General features: G+C 36.1%; 1 protein-coding gene across 1 annotated transcript in view; it reads left to right on the top strand.

The window, feature by feature from the left end:
* TLL1 (tolloid like 1) overlaps positions 1 to 22,448 on the top strand; it is a 131,953-nt gene extending 109,505 nt beyond the window's left edge. The window contains 6 exon segments of the mRNA XM_032686652.1: positions 268 to 448; positions 6,917 to 7,042; positions 8,360 to 8,487; positions 13,171 to 13,384; positions 19,261 to 19,511; positions 20,458 to 22,448. Of these exon segments, the coding sequence (XP_032542543.1) occupies positions 268 to 448; positions 6,917 to 7,042; positions 8,360 to 8,487; positions 13,171 to 13,384; positions 19,261 to 19,511; positions 20,458 to 20,592 (1,035 nt within the window). The 3' untranslated portion in view covers positions 20,593 to 22,448.
* Positions 22,449 to 22,824: the final 376 nt, after the last annotated feature.

The raw sequence follows: 22,824 nt of genomic DNA, 5'->3' as shown, positions 1-22,824 counted from the left end.
AATACTACTAAGCATCTTGAAATTTAGACATGAAATAGAGATGAGTATCTATAAAAATATAATTTTGAATGTAATTCATAGTATTGTTATGTGTTAGTGACCTTAAAATGTTCTTGCATAAAGTCAGTGAGTGTTTGTAAGAATTAACAAATGTTTTCAGTCATGTATTATTAAGCAGCATATACCAATCAGAGTTCTGACATTTGTAAACAACTTCATGCTTTTATTTTGGATAGACAAAATTTTTTCTTTCCTTTCTTTTCTCAGGTTTGCAAATATGATTATGTAGAGATTCGTAGTGGCCTTTCTTCTGATTCTAAGCTACACGGTAAATTCTGTGGTACAGAAGTGCCTGAAGTTATCACCTCTCAGTACAACAACATGCGAATTGAGTTCCGATCTGACAACACTGTGTCAAAAAAAGGCTTCAAGGCACACTTCTTCTCAGGTATAGAAAATTGCTCTTGTATACCTTTTTGTTTATGGTTTTCCTGATAGCTTTGAATTTGTTTTATTTACATAAGCATAAACCCTTCTTCTGTCTTAAAATACCCTTCTGAATTGTGATGGCTGTAGAAAATATATGAACATATATATATATTTAAATAACAGCAGAAGCAAATAAACTTTGTGGGATACAGAGTAAGAAAGTAAGTTCACTGTATTCCTACATTTTTGTTAGATTTCTTTTATCCAAAGTTTTGTTGCTATTTTTTTCAAATCCCAGTTGTAATATGATACCAATTCCATACTATGTACACTTGCATTTTTTCTACTCAGGTCTCTTAATATATTCCATTTGTTGAGAAATGACCACTGTGCTACAACATTTGTTTAACATTATGGGTACTTTTGTGCCAAACTTTGCACTTCTTAATGTTTTGCAGAAGAATGGAGTTTAAGATCTTGCTCTTGCAAAAATCTTTTTATTTACGAGTGTAGTTTTACTGAGGCAGATCAGAGTGATGGAAGTTTATGTCATATAAGGACATATATTCTTGAATAAAATTAGACATGAGTGAAGCTTAAGATGTGAGGAAATATTTGCACAACAGTTGTCTCTGCAATTACCCATTGAGACTAGAATATAATAATCTGACTCTGGCAGGATACCACTCGGTGCTTGTCGAGAAATTTTGCTTTGTGTTATTCCTGTGTGTTTACACACACACACACACATATGGGGAGGTATGTTATCTTGTGTAAAACAACACAAAAAACCAGTCCCATCTGCCCACTTCCCTAAACTGGATGTCCCATAGAAGAATTTGGGAGTTGAATTGTGCCCCAGGTTTTTTTGATAGCAGTTAAAAATCTGAATCTAGAGAATCCTTAGCATGTAGTAAAATATGCTACCATTATGAGCAATTTTTTGCTAAAATATTTTATGAAAACTGAAGTGATTTAATTGGTTACTGTTAATAACTCATCATTATGACTAGGTAATAAGAAGTATAATGTATAAGTGAGGTGGTTTGGAAAGGGAAAAAATACTAAGACAAACAGTTTAGACTTTGAATGTTTCCTATTATTTAATATTTTTATTAAGCAATTATGAAAGATGAAAAAGGGTGTTTCATCTCATGGAAAGACATTAACAAACATTTTACCCTCTCTAAAGTATATTTTTTTTTCTAGTAGTCACATTTCTTTGGTCATAGTCTTACAGATCCATCTTTACCTATAGTAACAGTTTTTGCTTTTAAATTTATTGTCTACAATAGCAAGAAACTTTCAAGGTTTCCTTCTATTTGTAGTAAAAACATGTGTGCACACAGAGCTTCTTCCTAGATGAAACACTTCCTAGAAATGCTTACTCAACAAGTTATTTTATGTAGGCCTCATAATTGTCACGTATTTTGACTTTTTACAGAAATAAGGATTGATATGTTCAAGTTCTAAAAACTGCAAATGAAGTTTGTTAAATCTTTTCAAGATCTATAGAGCTATGTCACATAAGATTGGCAATGATAGCTTTGTAATTTGTGTAAGCTCTGTGGTTCAGAAGTTGTGTTTTCTGGACTTGCTGAACATTTACACATTTATAGTCAGTTAAATTTTGGTTTTCTTTGAAGTGGTAGTTCATCGTCACATATGTACTTATTTATTTTATTGGCTGCTTAAATGATTTTTTTACTATCATGAATGAGTTCTAGGAAGAAATCACACCAATGCTGTATCTTGGGGAAAGACTAGACTATAAGTCATAGAGTACAAAGCATCAGCTTGTAATCCTTCAGAGCTGTTGTTTCTCTTGTATTTTTCAGTTCTGGATGAAATTTTCTTACCTTTCCCTCATAAGGTGAAAACAGGTTTTTCCTGGTAATTGAAAAAAAAAAAAAAATTACATCATTTATCACTAGAAAAAATTAATTAGTCAGGGATAAATCACTAGAAAAAATTAATTAGTCAGGGATAAATCTGAACTGATTTTTTTTTAATTAATAGAAATATGTGATGTGTCCTTGATATAGTATATATCTAATTCCCTTCAAGAAAAAAAGAGATAATTTGATATAAATAGTCTTTAATTCTGTAAGCATATAAATTTACCGTTTCATAATGCATTTTTATCATAATCTCTTCTCTTGTTTCATATGAGTCCAGATACTTTGTATTTTATTTTTATTTTTTCTCAATTCTCTTCCAGTTTTTCTAATTTCTAGCAGATTCTATTCTGCTAAGTTACCTTTCTCCATTTGAAAATATTTGACAATTTTTTAATGCTTGAAACAAATCAAACTTCCAAACATAAAGTACCTAGAAAGAGGATGTCATCTGCAAATAATTCATCAGACAAAAACCTTAGGGCTGTCAGAAAACACTGAGACTTTCTTACCCCTGAATTCCTTAATATGGGCATAATAGGCTACTGAAATATCAACGAAGAACAGACCTGAGACTTCCAGCATTTTGACTTTTGGGAGTTGGTAACTGATAACTTTTCAGCTGATGAAATGTGGGGATTTTGCCTATATTTATATATATATATATATATATAAATCTTCAGAATGCAATACCTTTAAGAATGATATCTGGGTACAAATGCTTAGATACTTGCTGGAGGCATTTACCAATTTTATTAATTAAATCACAATAATATGTGTAAAGAGTTATAAAGACATATATAATGAAAAAAATGTAATGAGTAAAACATTGTATCTTGCACTCTATTCAGTAAAGGGCATAAGCAATGCTCAGCAAGAGAAAAAGGTGGATATGTCAGATTAGTGTGAAGATTAGGAACTGTAATATGTTCCCCAAGCACAGCCAAAGAATTTCTCTTTTTTTTGCAACTCTTTTGGTGGTGAATTCTGCAGCCACAGCCAGAGCTGAGAAAGCATGGCCCAGCTCCAGCTTAGAAGACAGAAAGCAGTTTTTGGGTGGTTGGAACCTACTGTGATAAACTGTGAAAGCAAACAGTGACATAGGGCAACAGATGACCTGCATTAGTAAGGTATTTATGTTGATACAAGACAACATGTAATTACATTTTTGGCTGTAAAACAGTGCTAACAGCCAGACAGGTGCTACTGGAAAGTGAGAAAAACTTTTTTTTCCAGTATTCTGTAAAATTTTCATTTGATGGGACAGTTCTGAAGAAAGCTCAGCTGGGAGCTGTTGCAGGGATCTAGCTGATCTACAGAGATGCTATTGTATATTTGTAATCAAGTTTATTGGATAAAGAGAGGAAACTAGGAAGTAATGATATATTAATTTTTTAACACTTTTAATAAACAGTTTTGGAATTGGATAAATAAAATAAATAAATAAATTAAATAAATAATAAAACTTTGAGTAATTGGGGTTTTATTCTTCTCTTTTTTTCTGTCTTTCTCTGTCTCTCTCTTCTGCTTTTGTTACAAGACAATGACCTAGCAGCCAGTCCCTGCAGGCCCTAGCAATCTGCTGGGCCTGTAAGACTAGAGGAGTGTAAAATAATGCCAAAAATATAATAATATTAATAATATATATTAAAAAATCCACCCCACTTTATTTTTTTTTCTGTGATCTTTCTGAGAAGATAACCTAAGGATCAGTGATAATATGTCATTAAACTGCTTCCCTTTGTCATAAGTTTCAGAGTTACTTCAGTGTTTTAAATAAACATGATTCTTTGCGTGATCATTCAAAAGATACATGATGTTTGATGAAATAAGGTTTTTTGGGACATTTTTTCTTGGGTGATGATTCATTGAGCAATTAAAAATAGAAAGCTAGAATATTTCTAGCCTTGAGCACAAACTCATCTCTGGTGCCATCCTGGTACATTTTTTTCCACAGACAAGAAAGCTGCCTGCAAAGAGAAAATTTTTGTTTTTGAATCTTGCGAGGATTTGATACAGGTCCCTTCAGGCCGAGTACGTATTAATCACAGACTGGTGGCCTCTGAGGGTCTCAGAGGTACGACCATTTGTCCTCTGAATGATTCAGTCTAACATTTTGTTGAGAATGGATCTTTCCCTCTTCTGAGTACTGAAATGAGAAAAGAAGGAAAGTATCCATTCAAAACTGGGGGTTCTCATTTCCATCTGTCAGCATAACAAATGGCTTTGTTTTTACATGGCAAAACATTTGTTCTTGGAACTAATGCAGACTAATTGTTTTTTTCACAAATTTTGAAACTGGGCAATCAATTTGACAGAAAGTCTGTCCTCAGTTATGAAGTGTGAGGAAGGCTTGTTCAACAGTTGCATCCTTGATTAACCATGTACAAGTAATTGTAGTTCAAATGTGTTCCAAAACTTCTCCTGTCTACCTTCTGTCCATTATTTTATTTGAGGAGATCCAACATAGGACTGTTTGCTTTATGCACTTGTCTTATTAGAGATTAATTTATAGAATATAAGCTTATTTAATGCTACAATACTTCTCAGAATGTTTTGCATGGTTGGTGGAAGATGAAAATGAACAGGGCTTTTATTTTGAATTCATGCACCTACTCTGTATTTGAAAGCCTAACTTGAATGCATTTTGAACTTGCCTTCCTTTTATTTTGTTATTTTGTTGGAAAATTGCAAACTAATTCTTAGGAGGAAATTAGAGTTTTGTTTGTATTATTTCTAATTTCTCAATTGCTTGTTACTGTTCTTCACTTGTAATGTGGAATTAATTTATGATGGTGCTTACTTTTGCAAAGGTGAAAGATTATAACTTTGGTTTGAAATTACATAGATTTACTACCTCGGTTTGAGACTTGCATTGTAGAGTGCATAAGCAGTGCATTGTGGAGCTTTTATGCTTCTTTCATCATCAAAATGACAACTATAAGTCTTTGAATGTATGAGGTACCTATGTTTTCAACTGTTTCTTAATCTTCAAATCTGTTCACATTTCCAGAAAGCTTCCAAAAACTTTCAGTGCAAACAGATTTGAGATTTATAGAACAAAATGCAGTGGATGCTTGGGTTTGACTTGCAGAATTTATGTATAAATGTACATTATCATCATGTATTATAAGTAGAAGCTGATTTTTATGGAAAGACCTGCAAGTCAATGAGCAAAGTGTTGCGTTTTGGCAGAGTTGCATACACTTTGGCAGAGGAAGTCGATACATATGCAAATATAATGCAAACTTCCTTTGTTGTGTTACTAAATATGAGCATCAATAAGGACAGAGAAAAAATGCATGAGTAAGACAATGAAAAGAGAATTAAATTATCCATAGTGTCTTCTAATCTATATAAATTCTTATTGTACCTACTAAAGTCTGAAATATCACATTGCCTTGTTTGAAGACAATGTTTGCTGCTTTTCAAGGTACATAAGGCTGAAGGGGGTAAATGCTCTGCATTTCAAACCTGTTAAACCAGCCCCCTTTGATGACCACAGTTTCTTTGCTCTTTTTCCTCCTCTCTTTTGCATGTTGAAATGACACGTTGTGTAAAATACAGGGGTTTTAAAATATGTGTGTATTTATATATATAGACATATTTTTATATCTAAGAATATATATATGTGTCTATATGTATATAGTTATATGGATGTGCATACATATATACATGTATGTGTACATATGTTAGGAGCAGTCTGCCTCTTTTAAAAGGACCAGCCTCACTAAAACAGGAACAGCTGAATGACATAGAAGGGTGGCAGCTGAGGCCTCTTGTTAGAATGACAGCCTGTTAATCTAGTTTGGCTTTTTTCCATGCAATGAATTTGTAGCTGTTTAATGCAGGTCATATTTCCTCTGCTACTCTCTGCTTTATTTCTAACACACTAAAAGCTCTTTTGAAGGATTATATGTTAATAAAGAGAACTGCATGCTACATTGTATATCTTGAACTAACTAATGCCATTTTTTTTTTTTTTTTTTAAAGAAATGTTTTTCTTTTTGTGATGTTCTGTAATGTCCAGATTCATTAAAAGTTAAGCGCACTGTCACTCTGCTGGGGAAAAAGAAAGAAACTTATTAGAAAGTTGATGTGAAATCCTTCTCTTCTTACATGTTTAGTAATGTAGAGGTTAAAGTCTTGTTTGCCCTGTGTTCCTTTGAACATACCACCATTAAACTGTGGAATTTGCATAAAGTTGGAATGCTTTATGTGTTGTCCATAAACTACACTGCCATTGTTAAGTAAAATAAAAGTTTGGATATTTATGAAACGTTTACCAGCTAGACCACTTGAAAGAGTAAAAGCTGGTAACTCTTATGTCCTTTGTTCTAGCTTAGGAACTCCCTTAGGAACTAATTCTCATTTCCTAGAAAGATGAGACAGACTCTTTGTGCTGTGGTACAAGTTTGTAGGCTGAGCAATGAGTGTCTAGAACTAAGGTACCATGAAACTGCCTTACTGAGAAGAGTGACAGTGCCATAGATTTTCCTTTTCTGGACTCAAATTCTCTGCTCAACCTTTTTGGTGAAAGGTCTACTGCTGGCTGTGATGCTCACTCAACCTTCTTGTGTGTTTTGTAGACAAGGATGAGTGTTCGAAGGACAATGGTGGCTGCCAGCATGAGTGCATCAACACAGTAGGAAGTTATGTTTGCCAGTGCCGAAATGGATTTGTGCTACATGAAAATAAACATGACTGTAAAGAAGGTAAGTAGTAAGGTATTTGAACGGTTGATTACACAACTGTCTTGCAGAAAGCTTTCTGCAGCTCTCCTTTCAAACAAAAGAAAGGAAAAAGTATCTTGGTAATGGATCTTAGACATTTTAGCTTAAGCACTCCAGCACCCCTCCCCTTTCCCATCACCTTCATCCCCAGCATTTATGTGGGCTGAGTTTGACATCCACAGGAATGCAGTTTGGAAAACTTGGGATCATTGGCAGAGAGTGCTACTTTTAACAGTTTTATGAAATGTAGAATGTTTAAAGTTCTGATAGAGTATTATCTAAGGTTGTATTAAACACAGGGGTAGAGTTTCTGGAGAGAAGTCTGGTAAAGCTGTCATTTGCTCCTATCAGTAGCAGGTAGTTTCCTCAAAGTCAGGTTGAAACCATCTACCCTTTCTAGGTTTATTTTAGGGGACATATTCAGACAATCTGAGTTCCAGTCAAATCCCTATGTATCTTTCTTCCTGTTGGCTGCCTCGAGGTGTGGCTACCTCCAAGAAACAGTAGGCTTTGAGACTTAAATAGAATTTAGATTATCTGCAAATGAACCTTGAGTGTGCAATATCATGTAAGCTACTGCAATTTCTCAAGGTTGTTTTCTAGCATAGATTTAGTTTGACTAAAGACATACCCTTTGTGAATAATTTGCATTTTCACTGGTTTTAGAATGATATTTAGAAAGCAATTTGAGATTGTTAAAAAAATAAATACAAAAATGCCTTCTTTTAGTTCTGTGTGCTAGTGGTTCAGTTACAATGTGAATGACTAAGCTGTTCCTCTTAAATACAGTTTAGTCTTAGCTGTTCTCTCGTTGTATATATATCCATAGAAACTGTTGTTAAGAAATCAAAATGATTGCTCTGTAGCTGCAATATGAAAATTAGCAAGAATAGAAAAAAATAAATTGTTCAAGAAATTTCTTTTGTAGTTGGAGTAGAAAGATTTTTCATATAGATTTACATAATTAGTTGTATGTAGGATGGGAGAAATATCAAAATATTTGATTAATTTTTAATATTTATCTTATGTTTATTCCTTTATAATACTTTTTCCAAAAAAAGGCCATCTATTGTAAACAACAGTGTATGTTTCACAGCAATCAATAAACAGGCATGCTGGGTTAATGCTGTTAAGTGTGTGCCTGATGGGAAGAACATGACTGTGCACACTGAAGAGCGTCCTTACCTGTCTTTCTCTAGATCCTTTCCATTCAGTGGGTGCCCTGAAAAATATAGTATTTTTTTGGCTACTTCTGAATGCAGAACCCCAGACTAACTGATGCTATCACTGTTGGCACAGCTGAGTGTGAACAGAAGATCCACAGTCCCAATGGTATCATCACGAGTCCCAACTGGCCTGACAAGTATCCCAGCAGAAAGGAGTGCACATGGGAAATCAGTGCCACCCCTGGGCAGAGGGTCAAATTGGTGAGTTTCTGGTGACTCTTCCTTTTTATCTTTTCTTCCACCAAGCCAGCTTCTCAAATGACTGCTCAATTGTATGAAACTGTTACTAAACTTTACCATCAGTTTGCATCCCAGAGGTAAACTATTTTAGAAACTTGCTGACTCCTGTCCATTTCTGGCCAACAGGGACTACTCAATATCATGAGCTATCGTTCAAGTTTATAGTGATTGGGAATATTCTGGACAGTAGAAGGCAGGAGGAATACTTTTCCTCCTGTCAGACTTTACTGTATTATTGTTGCAACTCATAAAACTTCTGCAAAGTTTCGACAAATGTGGCAGAGGCCATTTAAACAACTCCAGAAAAAGCCAGATTTGAGTTATGAACAGTCCCCTAACACACACTTTTTGTATTTCTGGTCTGTACTTTTTGAGGAGGAAAAGAAGATGCAAAAAACCCAAGAATCCGGATTTCTCATTTAAAAGTGACTCCAAATTTTAGCATAAGTGGCTCCAAATTTTAGCATGAGTAGAAGAGCAGACCGGATTAGATTTATGAATTTTGTGTCCAGCTGGCTGAGGACAATGCTGGTGGCTAAAGACAGGCTAGCAGAGAACTTTACAGGTCTATGGAGGTTATGTAGCCTCTGTACAAAGCTGAAGGAATGGTCCTACCTAGGGGGCTTTTTGCTTTGAGCTCAGTCCCAGTGTTCCTTCACTGTCCCTCTGTACTCAGGGAACAGCCACAAAAAAAGCTGGCCTTACATATTTTAAAATATGATAAATTGATTTTATGACAGTTTTGGAGCAAATAAAGTTAAGGAGAGAGCTGTCTCTACTTCAGAGAGGTAGAAGCAATAGGCAGTATTGATGCAAGGATGAAAGGGATATTGTAATCTCATAACTGCTGACTTTAGCCAAACTCTAACCCCTTGTGCTGGTTTTGGCTGGGGTAGAGTTAATTTTCTTCACGGTGGCTGGTATGGGGCTATGTTTTGGATTTATGCTGAACACGGTGTTGATAGTATAGGGCTGTTTTTCTTGTTGCTGAGTAGTACTTACACAGAGCCAAGGCGTTTTCTGCTTTTCCTACCGCCATGCTGGTGAGGAGGCTGGGAGTGCGTGGAAGACTGGGAGAAGACACAGCCAGGACAGGTGACCCCAGCTGACTGAAGGGATATTCCATACAATATGACATCATGATCAATATGTAAAATGGAGGTGAAGGAAGAGGAAGGGGGGATGTTTGAAATGGTGACATTTGTCTTTGCAAGGAACTGTTATGTGTAATGAGTCCCTGCTCTCCTGGGGATGGCTGAACACCTACTTGTCCATGGAAAGCAGTGAATTAATTCCTTGTTTTGGTTTGTTTGTGTGTACAGCTTTTGCTTCCCCTATTAAACTGTCATTATCTCAATCCATGAGTTTTCTATCTTTTACTATTTCAATTCTCCCCCCAGTGCTACTGGTTGGGAAGTGAGCAACGTGCTGCTGACTGGGGTTAAACACTATACTCCTGTTACTGGTGCTGGTGCTGATGTGAGATTGTGTATTGATTCCTGCTCACCAAAAGTAAAACAGTTAAATTATGCTAGGCAGTTGGCGGAGGGTGGAAAATGAGCGGTGTGCATGTTCTGCCCATTCCAAGGGTGAAAAATAGGTTTTTGATTCAGGCGACCTTCCTACTGCTGCTTCTGAGCAAACATTCTGGCTGAATAAACCAAAGCCAACCAGGCACAGGCATGGGCATGTTGCTGTAAAAGCTTTTCCAGTACTTATAATCTCAGCAGGCAAAATTTCAACATTCAGATAGAATTTTCAAAAATATCTCAATGATTTGGAGTCTGAGATCAGCTCTTCTGTGCAAGCCAGTAAGGTCAATTACTAAATTCTGTGTGTATAATATCTTTAAGTTCTATTGTACAGCAAGGTGCCATATCAATAATATTATTGTATTGGTATTGTATGTTATTAACCATAATTCCACAATGGATCAATACTTTTTCTTGGACTTTCACACTGTATTTAAGTTTACTTGTCATAGGTGATTTGTTCAAACTGAACAAGGAGAGAATTGTTTTTTTCATGATAGCAATCCATATTAATTATGGCATTGTGCTTCCTTTTTGAGAGGGGTGTTTGTACAGAACCTAATATTTTGTTGTGACTGCTCTCACTCTGATAATCATTGAAAAGTCTCTTCCTGAACAGACTAAAGTTAAGCATTTAGTGCAATTAAGAAGTCTATGAAAAAATAGATATATGCTTCAGAAGTTTTAAATGAGACATGTAGATAAAGATGGTTTTGAAAATGTGTGAAGCAGAGGGACCAATTTTCACAACCTAATCAGCCGGATGTTTATAAGAGACAAACTTAAGTGTCCCGTTCAGGCAGCTATCCATAAGTGCTACCAACATATCTACTCAGCTGAGTGGTACAGATAGAAGGGGCTCGATGTTCAGAAGCAGTATGTAACATTTCTGAACACCATTCCCACTAAGAATACAATTCAAATGAGGACTGTAGTCATGGTGGGGTAGGAATTCAAAAGTATTTGTCCCAGGAAGACAGGGTGTGATTTAATTATACTAACAACTGTATTAGATCATTTGTGAAATCTATTGACAGCAACTATTCAGTTATGTTTAAGGGAAGTGTGTGTCAGTTCTTCTCTTTCAAATCTGCTAGGAACTGACTGATTATGCAAGAAATAGAGACTCTCTTTGAGTGTTTTAAGATATCAGGCATTTTGAGCTTTTAAAAGACTACGCATATTAAGATCTGATTTTCCTTTAAAAAAAAATTCCTTTGATTCTCTTTGCAATTACTAGAATCAGTTGCTGTACTCACAACAGATTTAGGATTGTTTTGTGGTCATCTTTGTGGGACGCAATATAGCATGTACTGTGTTTGTGCATGCTTGGGAATCCCAGCGAGAAGTAAAATATTAAAAATAATAGGTTTGTCTTACAGGTCATGGTGAGATGTCCTTCCTGGAGAGTGGTTGCTTTGTTTGGTTTTTTTAATGTTGATAAGAAGTGAATAAAAATGATATTATTTTCCTCTAAAACAAAACGAGGCTCCGCAGGGTGCTCTTGGATTACATCTATTTCTCCCAGTGAGTCCAAGTTGACTTGACTCAATACTATGTATAATTAACTCCCTTACTGAGATTTAGTCTCGAGTCCAAGTTGACTTGACTCAATACTATGTATAATTAACTCCCTTACTGAGATTTAGTCTCTTAACTTTCTGTGTTTTTTTTAATTAATCAGATTTTATTTAGGTGTAAATGACAACACATACTTGACGTCATAAAAGTAGGATGGCTGACCACAATTAAAGAGTAGCAGGAGGGACTGCTGTATAGCTGTTTTCACTGCCTCTGCAGTTTCAGTCCCTTAATGTAAACCCCAAAATTCTCCTGTGAAATTGGCCTGCATTCACTGTATCATACGGCTCTTCACAAAACAAAAGTTTTTTTCTGAATATTGCAGCTCTTTGGGCAAACAACATTGTGTTAGCTCTTCAGGTCAACTGTTAATATAAATTACCATCACATTTCACACTGTCTGGATTCCACAAGGGATTTGGTAAGTCATTTGCTTTGGTATCCCAAAGAGAATGCTTAATGACGATATTTGCTCAGTATTTGATTAGTTTTATTCCTTTTAATTATTTTTCTTAATCTTTTGTGTTTTTTTTAATAAATGGTTATCTATATGACTACTCATAAGAGAATTTATACTCAGTGTTTTTATGCTATTTTAATGAAAAAAGTAGATATTGAATTTCACCTTAAATTGTAGGTTACTCTGAAAATTTATGAAGAGATATATGTATATTCCTTTTCAGTGTTTTAGGTTTCCTGTTGACATTTAGCCCTGTTCAAAAAGTCTTATCTGAAAACTCTTAGATGACCCTTGAAATAAATTTGTTCAAATCAGTCTATTCTTGGAAGACACCCTTCTGTTTTTAAGGGGGTTTTAGTTGTGTGTGTGTTAACAGTTTCTGTCAGGTATGGCATACATTTTTTAGAAATGCCTGAAGCTTTTTCTATTAAATAGCCAACATAAGTTTGTTATTTTTCACAATGCTTTTGCTAGCAAAAAGGTGACCTTAGTATGGAGGGCACAGCCTGAAACATTGTTAGTGTTGTAATAATAAAAAAATAGATCTCTAGATAATAGATTAGAAAATATAACTTCCATGCATAACCCTTCATGTGGAAATGTCATTCTCAAAGGCTTTAGCTGCAGTGAAATGTAAGTTTTAAAAAACAGAGGGAAGTCATTATGTTTTGCAGATGTTTCAACTGATCCTCAACTATGCAAGGGAGTAGTAATTTCTGACTTTTTGCTGTTTTGAATGTTGTGTGAAATTTGGAATAATCCTACAAACAGTGCAAATTCAATAGAAAGGCCACTGTATTCTAGATTTAATGTTCCCTTATAGATAATAGTTGACTATAAAGATTCTAATGCCTTTCTATATGAAGGATGATGCACTCTTGAAGTTCAGTCTTAACTGTTATTCCTTCTCAAGATCAATATGTTAGTCAAGCTACAGGCTTGTAGAGGCAGTAATGTTAAATCTGTCATCTTAACTATATCTTTGTATGCTAAAGCAGATTAACATATGTACTGTGTAAGTACAATAAACGCAGTAGCACAATGGATAATTTTACTTTCTTTTTCTCCTAGATGTTCAATGAATTTGAAATAGAACAACATCAAGAATGTGCTTATGACCACTTGGAAGTGTTTGATGGTGAAAGTGAAAAATCACCAATCCTTGGGCGCTTATGTGGCAATAAGATACCAGATCCTCTTATTGCTACTGGAAACAAAATGTTTCTCCGCTTTATTTCTGATGCATCAGTGCAAAGAAAAGGCTTCCAAGCAACACACTCTACAGGTCAGAAATCAGGATGTGCTTTACTAATAACTTGCCCTTTGTTCTTTAGTGGAAGATATTCAGATACTTCTTTTATAGGAATGGGTTGAGTTCACAGATAAGACAATGTTACAACTGAATCTAATGAAACCTTAAGCACAGTAGGAATAGTCTGAGGCTGTAGAAAGTATTCTCTAATATTTTAGATGTCTCTTTCTCCCTGTCTCTCTCTCTCATAGGTAAGCAATTAAAAGATTTTGAAACAAAGTCTGATCAAAAAATCAAAGAGATATTCCTTAGGATTCATGACGTGAGTTCCGAAAAGATTTGGTAGCTTTTCACTGTATTTGTAATGGCAACACTTAACTGGGACATGTGATGCACCTCCATTACTTCCCTGTTCTAACTTAAACAAAAATCTGGGGTTTGTGTAAACAACTATTTCTTTCCAGTAGTGCTAAAAAGGAAAGACAAGCTGAAGAAGAATAAGAAAAAAAATAATACTGAAACTTTCTTAGGACCCTTAAAATGTAATGTCCTTCATATTTACCATTTAATTTTCTTCTCTGAGAGAAATCACTGAAATTGAAAGTAGTGGTTTGCAATTGCATTGATAGAGTTCTTAGGACATTTTCAGTGTGTACATTTCTTTCCCCGACATTACTTGGCTTACAGTGGCCCCTAGTGCTGAATCTCTGAACTTCCAGTGCCTGTTGTAAGATGAGGGGATTTGGGGGTTTTTTGGCCGTTGTTTTCATCTTCAACTGTAATGTCTGTCTTTAATTTTCAAAGTTCATTCTTATTCATCCAGTATTTGGCATTAAATATTAATGCAGAAAATATTTCATAAATATCTGTACTACTAGATAAGGTTTAATGACAGCTAACAGTTGTTAATAGAAGATAGTAACCAACATGACTAGTAATTTTTAATGTAACTTGATATCACCCAGAGTATTCATCAAGTTGATGCATAGTGCTCAGCTAACAAATCCCTATGTATCAATACTGGCATTTTCTCTCCTTTTTGTTTTTTTTCTTTTTTTTTCCTCTTCTGCCTTGTTACAGATAATTTTAAAACTTTAGTTATATAATTTCCCTTTCAGAGAAAGACAGTAGACAACAGTATATAAACTCTTCACTCATGATCTGGGCCTCGAAAGTGAAAAATTTAGCTACCTGTATTTCAATTTGTTTTTCTCATGGAAAATCCTCTTTTACAAGCATGGCATGTTTTGCCTTCCCTACTGCAGTAACCATTTCCCTTACATGCAAAATTAGATAGAAGTGGTAATAATTAATCTTTTTTTAATTACCTCGGGGTATATAGTTAAAGGTCTGAACTCTTGTTAGAATCTAGTGTTGTAAAACTACTGTCTCATTTATTCTACCCACTTCAGTTTCCAGAATTGGAGCAGTCAATGTGTGAAGGAAGTTCAGATGTACACTCCCTAACTTCTAAAGACTGCGAGTTATGTTACGACTTGCTGAATTTTATGTGCTTTAGTAGGCACAATAATGCTTTTCTGAGAAACTGTGAAGAGTAAAATCTACCCAGTTTTTAAGAATGTGGTAAAAAACTATAAAGTTTCTCTCCTTAAGAGAGGACATTTATTTCTGTCAGTTGCTATTGCACAGACTACTCACTCAGATGAACATGCACCACCAGCATGTGTTTGGAGGTAGTGTTTGACTGAGAGACAGTTCAGATCTTGCAGTCTTTTCCTGCAGTGCTGAGCCAAACACAGATTCTCTGTGAGAATTTTACCTCTGTGCTATGGACACATGTGAATGAATAGGCACCTAACAAGTGAATGGACAGTGGATTGTATTTCCTTAGTCTGTCTTTTCTAGCAAATAATAATTGATGGTATGTAATGGAAGTAGACAAGATTGATTGATCCTGCATAACTGTGTGGACAGATAGAGAATGCTGAGGAAGCTACTCCCTTCACTTTTGACCTGTTGGCAGAACTCCCTCAATAAAAGGACTGGTGCAACATAACAGCAGAAAAAGAATAAATGGATGCTATGCCCAGAGATGTCTCTCCTCCTGTATTCCTGGCATCTTCATGGCTTAATAGCCTCTTACTCCAGTAGATGCTGTTGATGTTTAGTTCCCTTTTGAGGCACTTTTTGGCTTGAAGTAATATCCAATTTCAAAATTTTCATTTAATATTTCAGAAAACAGGATAAAAATGTGGCAGTACATGAAGTAAAGTTTCAAAAACTAGGTTAGATAGAAAGGCTTCCCTGAGTGGAGAAAAACTTATAAAATGCTGTTTTGAAGGTGCAACATAGTTTTAGAAAGAGATTCTGTCATATTTTCACCTCTCAGAAAAGGCATAACCCAACCATGAGGAATTCAAAAAAATGCTCCTGACAGAACATTAAACATCGTTGCTCAGGGAGTGATCTGTTTGCCCTAACACAGACATCTAGCTCTCTTCTGGACAGCATCATTTATGATGCCTGGCCTCCAGCCACTGCTGCAGGAGGTTGCAGATCTGCTGTAGGTCCTATTTCTATCTGTCAATGCTGGGAGGATATCTCAGACAAATTTGGGCATCTCAGATGTCACTCGGTTTAAAGAGTCTGTGTTGCTTCCAAAATAACTCTAATAATTCAGTATGGCAGTGTTGAATCACATTTATAATCTCATTTCACTAGTTCAGATGGTGTGGGTTTAAGCTTTTCCCATCTGTCTGGCTTGTTAAACAGTCAGCACACTAGTGCTTGATTTGTTCTTATGTCTGTAAGAAGCCTAAAAGTCCTTAGAAAGGTCAGGAAACGAGAGGATTTTCGCTCCTTAGCTGATCTAGAAAAAATCTTTCACCTGAAACTTGTACATATTTCTTTACAGTCAGATGTGTGCATCATGCCTAAAGCAGAGCAGCCATACCTGTGTGTGGAAAACATGATCATAGAATCATAGAATCAGCTGGGTTGGAAGGGACCTCTGAGATCATCAAGTCCAACCCTTGATCCACTGCTGCTGTGGTTACTAGACCATGGCACTAAGTGCCACATCCAGTCTCTTTTTAAAAATCTCCAGGGACGGAGAATCCTCTACTTCCCTGGGCAGCCCATTCCAATGTCTGATCACCCTCTCTGTAAAGAAATTCTTTCTAATATCTAACCTAAACCTCCCCTGGCACAACTTGAGACCATGCCCTCTTGTCTTGCTGATAGTTGCCTGGGAAAAGAGACCAACCCCCACCTGGCTACAACCTCCTTTCAGGGAGTTGTAGAGAGTGATGAGGTCTCCTCCAGGCTGAACAGCCCCAGCTCCCTCAGCCTCTCCTCATAGGACTTGTACTTGAGTCCCTTCACCAGCCTCGTTGCTCTTCTCTGGACCTGCTCCAGCACCTCAATATCCTTCCTGAACTGAGGGGCCCAGAACTGGACACAGTACTCCAGGTGTGGCCTCACCAGTGCTGAGTACAGGGAAAGAATCACTTCCTTGGACCTGCTGGCCACACTGTTCCTGATACAGACCAGGATGCCATTGGCTACCTTGGCCACCTGGGCACGCTGCTGGCTCATGTTCAGCTTCCTGTCAATCCAAACTCCCAGGTCCCTCTCTGTCTGGCTGCTCTCCAGCCGCTCTGTCCCCAACCTGTAGCACTGCATGGGGTTGTTAGTATAGTATGTATAGTGCAGTTAGGTTGGTTCTGGTACCAAGGCTAAGCAAGCAGTGCTGTGTGGCACTCTCTGTTCTGTGCCTACCCACACATCCTAATGCAGTTCTGCATTGTGAAGGCTGAATGCAGACTTTTGAAACCACAACTTAGTCGTTATGAAATTGAAAATTTGACTTGTAGTTTCTAAAATCAATACTTTATTCTAAAATATGAGGCTATAATCCATGAGAGAAGGGCAGGGAAAAGGGAATTACCATTTTCTGTGGTTGTCAGGTATGGCTACAATTTTTCTTTAAGCTACTGTCCACTGTAGCAAGAAGAGGGAAAAAATACAGACAGTTCATTAAACATTTTCTCTGTAGCAGCTGTTTGATGTCTGAGGCAGAGAGATGTTCCTAATATTGGCAACAGTCCAATAAATAAAACACACCCAAAACCAAACAAAAAAAAGTCCCCAAACACCTCCCCCCCCAAAAAACAAGGAAGTACATGAAATCAGGAATAGGAGAAAAACCCAGTATATTAGAATATCAATGAGAAATAACTGTCTAAACTATCTTATTTGACAAATTTTTATCACGTGCTCCCATCTATTCTTTAAAAGCAAAAAAATTTGAAATTTCAGATTAAACAACAGATCATGCGTAGTGCATTACTTATGTAGTTTATATTTCCTGTTTTGATTTCTTCATTTCCTTATTAATAAAAACCCCATACGTTTAAAAAAATAAGGATTTGGTAATTACCATTATTGATTCCCAGCTAAAATGTGACTCCTCATATATAACATTATATGTTTAGTGTTGGTAGAGTCAATGACACTGAAGTCAAACTAATTGTCTCTTCAACAAAGCTTAGAAATGTTTGAATCTTGCAGTTACTTTCAGGTTATTATAAAATGATCAGTCAATAATATCTACATTTGATCAAAATGCAGGTAGAATTATCTGTTCATTTACTTATAAAAATTGAATCCAAACTTGTGAATCTCAGATTTTTGTTCAAGCTCATCTGCACTTGATGCTTTTTGGGTGCTTTAAGAGGATTTGTTCTTGATGAGAAACCAAGGCTAAATTACTCTGTTTGCATTGAAATCTTTCTAAAGTAAAAAAGCCTCCACCCACCTTTTGGAACCACAATAAACAATGCATTTTTTCCTTTAAGTACAATTTTCCATCTATTTTTGGTTACATTCTAGTAGTATTTTTAATTGGCAAATGTGTTACACCTATATATTTAAGTTACTGTAGAAGCTGAATTCACTAGCTGTTTAGGATAGAATAGTTTTAATTATAGCTTCTGAAGATATTTGGAAAGAGTAAAGTCCTAGCTACTGTATTTATTTTTAGTTTTTTGCTCAGTGCATTTTCAGCAATTTTTGTTCTCCAGCAAACTGACTAAATTTATTCAACTGTATTTGAACAACTTATTCAACTATACAGTAAAGCTAATTCATATTTAAATTATGAAGTCTTTGAGCAGTTATAAACAAGCTCTAAAGCCCCACATCCATTTTGCAACTATGTAAAAATAGAGATTTATGCTGAAATAATGGTTTTGAGAGAAGGCAAGGATCTCCTGCCAAAGTCTTGCCTCAAGAGCAGGCTTTCAGCTACAAGACTTTCTCTGGTAGTAGCAGCTTTCTTCCAGCCACACTCTTTTGCAGGGAAAGGCCTGTTCATGACCATGAATTACACAGCAAACAAGGTAGCAAGCTTGGCAGTGGTGCTTAGAATTGAGCTCACTCTCCAGGTGCCACAGTATGGTTAAAGCTGACATTCCTGTGAAACATGAGATTTTTGCACTTAATAGCTGACTACATGTGCTAGAGCTGATCCTCCCTTGTCACTTGCAAAAAGTGTCATTAATACATGTGGAAATGTCATCACTGAAATGTGGATACCTTACTTACAGCAACTGTCTTGCTGGCCACAGACACCTCTCAAGTGCCTGCTCAAAGGCTGCCATACCGCTTGAAACACATTCCTTTTAGCATTGGTGTTCCCAGTCTTTGTCTTTCACTTGATAATTACGACCTATGTTGAAGTCTCTCTAGTTACGAAATGATTTATGTAAAAAACTCAGAATGATGGATTTGTGTTTCTGCTGGGTAGTATTTCACTCTCAGCTTGTTTGATTAGCCTGCTTGTGGCATTATAATGCAGTCAACCTGAATGAGACTGGGCATCTATGAAAAGAAAACTCTAATTTGCACTGAATAAGCTTCTTTGCCTTTTTTTCCCATCCGTTTAGAGTGTGGTGGTCGGTTGAAAGCTGAAACCAAGCCCAAAGATCTGTACTCACATGCTCAGTTTGGTGATAACAACTATCCAGTTCAGGCAGACTGCGACTGGCTTCTGGTGGCAGAGCATGGCTGTCGGGTTGAGTTAATGTTTCAGACTTTCGAGGTTGAAGAAGAGGCAGACTGTGGTTATGATTATGTGGAGCTCTTTGATGGTCATGATAAGACAGCAGTGAGACTTGGTCGATTCTGTGGATCTGGGGTAAGTAATCATGTATAAAACATTTTCTTTTATTTGTATGACAAAAAGAATAAGAAAGGAAGAGGAAGGAAAGGGTCAAGACGGTATGAGGTACAGTTATTACACCTTATAATGAAGATTCTAGATTATCTGCTTCAGATTTTGTTAGGTTTTTTGTGGTTTCTTTTTTTAATATAAATTTGCAGGCTTGTAGTACAGTCATTCCCTTGAAATATTTTCAACAATAAATATTCTTACTTATTTTTGAGCTAAGTATTGTAATGTTATGTTAAGCTTTAGGGAGCTGGCAGCGGAGTGTTTATCAGCACCCCAAAAACATGTAGCAGCTTTTTCCCTTGCATAGAGAGAAATGTATCAGGATTAGAAAGTATCGCATCAAAATTCTTTCAATTTGAATGAAGAAGCCACATTTAATAGTGGGAGGGGCAGTTGGGGAGTATTTATAGTATGTTTATCTACTACTTAAGTCTGATTTTAGGGAAAAAAAAGTGCTCTTAAACTGGCAATTAATGCGGGCCTTAAGAAAACCCTGAAATCCTATATGCATCTCTGACATGTTTTAACTGTGAGAGATGGAGGAAATTGCTAGGTGACATCGTGAAAAGTCTGTATCCTATTTCTCCTTTTAGACTTGCGTTGATCTGTCAGCTGCTGGCCCTGTGAAAGCTGATGCAATGATCCCACAAGTCCTCATCAATTCTTTATAGGTGTGCCAGTGCAAGCATACTTTCATACATATAGCCTTTGCCTAGATAAATAAATTCCTAGCCTATAATTGAGAACTGAATAAGATAGAAGTATTCCGTCTGATGGTGTCAGATAGCATCATGTGAGACACGTTGATGTATATCAGGAAAAAAGAAATATTTGTAAGAAAAACATGTGAATAAAGGGGATAAATACACAGAGTGGACAGGTAAATTATTTTTTTATTAATTTATTGTAGCCACCAGAAGAAATTTATTCAGCCGGAGAAGCTCTTCTACTTCACTTTCACACTGATGATACAATCAACAAGAAAGGATTTCATATACGATACAGAAGTATAAAATATCCAGATAGTGTGCACACCAAAAAATAACACAAGAACCTCTATGCCAGAAAAGGAGAGTGAGAAAGTAAGAACGCACAGTAAAAAGGAAGGAGGGCGTGTCTTTTTTTTAATTGAAGTTCATTAGCACAAATGTTTAATATAAGTTCAGTTAAAATGCTGACTTACAAGATCAGAGACTGAAATTAAATAAAAGAACAAAATCACCTATCCCAGTGGAATAGTCCAGGCCCCGTACTTGACTGTCTCTGCAAGCCTTGTGAAAGGACTGTGCGTGCAGGGAGAATATAAAAGCTTTTGTTAATGATTCGACATTTGCTAGAACTGCGTGCAGATTCAATCAGTTGCATTCGAGGGAAATGACCCTGTAGACCATTCTTCCTTCTGACAATTGTGTGGGGTCTGGGAGGAAAAAAAGCTCTTTTAGGTCACACACTCAAAATACTGTCCTTCTATCTAGTTGCTTTGACTTTGTGTCCTGCATAGAGTGTGTACAAGGACTTGAAAGAAGATATGAAATGAGAAGGTCTTCCCTTATTGTTCTGTATTTTTTACAAATTCATCTGTCATATCAGGTTATCAGTGTTTTAAACTGGAAAATCCTACTTCTGAAACATAACTGATCTATAGAGTATTTTGTTTTACTAATAACTGAGAAGTCTGAACTGTTGCATCAGTCATCATTAGTGACCAATCACTGGTTGACTGAATTTGAAGAGTTAAGCATCTGAAAATGCTTGGTTTACTGGTTAAGTAAGCTATCTCTGATGATGTGCTCTTATTTTGCACTGAATATAGAAAGAGACTGAAAGAGTTGAAAACCTGTCCTGAATCAAAATTAATATCCATGCAAAAGAGAAATAATAAAGGATCATCTTGAACTCCTCCTACGGAATTTGTTTTCAGCAGTACATTTGAAAACACTGCTAAGCTTTATTTCTTCAAACCTTTTTGTGAATGAGCTCTTTGCCTGGTTTAGCTACTCAGAAATGAAGCTGTAATAGTATCCAAGAGGGAAGTTTCCCAAAGAGAGGGTTTTTTTTCTGAGAGTAAGTATATCTGTGATGGTAAAAAAGCAAAACAGAACAACAGACCCAGGATTAGTTTGATATCGAGTGAATTCCTATGGTGCTATTCCATGAACATTAAAAACAAAAACAAACCAAGAAGTTTTAGACTTTTGAGCCAATAGTTTGCAGATCACGAATGTCTCACTGTACCTGGCTGCATCTGGAAAAGGAAGGCTTTACTGCTTCGAGGGAAAGTGGATTGCAATGGCAGCGCTATTCCTGTGGAACAACTACTACTATTGCCTTAGAATCCTTGCACACAATCAGACAGATCTTCCTGTAGATACACCTCTAATTTGATAAATAATTAGACAACTTGGTCATCTTAGAGTACATTAACAAGAGGATCTTCAAGCAAAAGCCCCATCTTCAGAGCAAGATCATCTGCTGTAAATACAGTGACCTGCTTTTGATGTAGAGACATGTTACATTTAGAACTGAGATATTCTATGTGCTTTACGCCATACATGACTTTAGTCATAATGTATATGCATTATGTAAGTATTGTATGAATGACTGCTCCAGGGGAGTGAGAGGTATTGTATGGGTGAAAACAGAATTGTTTCTTTATGTGCCAAGTTCTATCAGGACCCTATTTGACTGTAGCAACTTTTCTTTAAAGGCTTCATAGACAGATAACAAGGACTTCTAGCTGGCAAGAATCAAGTTTAAATGAAGTATTATGTTTCACTTACAAGAAATATTATTTTGATATCCTTTGATGTAAGTTGCTACTCAGATTAGCTTAGTTTTTGTTTCCTTACAATGAACATACATTGGCACTAATAAATCTGAACCTTTTTTACAAAAATAAAACCCAAATGTCTGTATATGTGTCTTTGGTTGTTTTACAGCACTTTTACTTCTCATATATGTTTCCCTTTTTAGACAGCTGATATGTGTGAAGTTCAAAAATTTAATAATTTCTGTTATTTTTATAATGCTGCTCCACTGTCTTTTTGGTTCATTTTTTCACCATGTTTGCACAAGAAATGAACCACAAACATTTTCTCCAAGGTCTTTTACTCCAGAATTCGGCAGAGACATTACTATAGTTAAAAAAAAATAAAATATGTATTCTTAATGTTGTTATGTAATTTATCAGCTGGGTGGAATTCCAATGCTTAAACTTCTTACAGGAAAAGCAAGCAGCAACGGAAGCTGTCTCTCCCTGGTATGGATAGTCAAAAAG

Source organism: Chiroxiphia lanceolata, chromosome 4 (genome assembly GCF_009829145.1).
Source record: "Chiroxiphia lanceolata isolate bChiLan1 chromosome 4, bChiLan1.pri, whole genome shotgun sequence".
In the NCBI taxonomy this organism is placed as follows: Eukaryota; Metazoa; Chordata; class Aves; order Passeriformes; family Pipridae; genus Chiroxiphia; species Chiroxiphia lanceolata.
The sequence above is the reverse complement of the archived record's forward strand: the minus strand, read 5'-3'. Positions and strand labels throughout refer to the sequence as shown.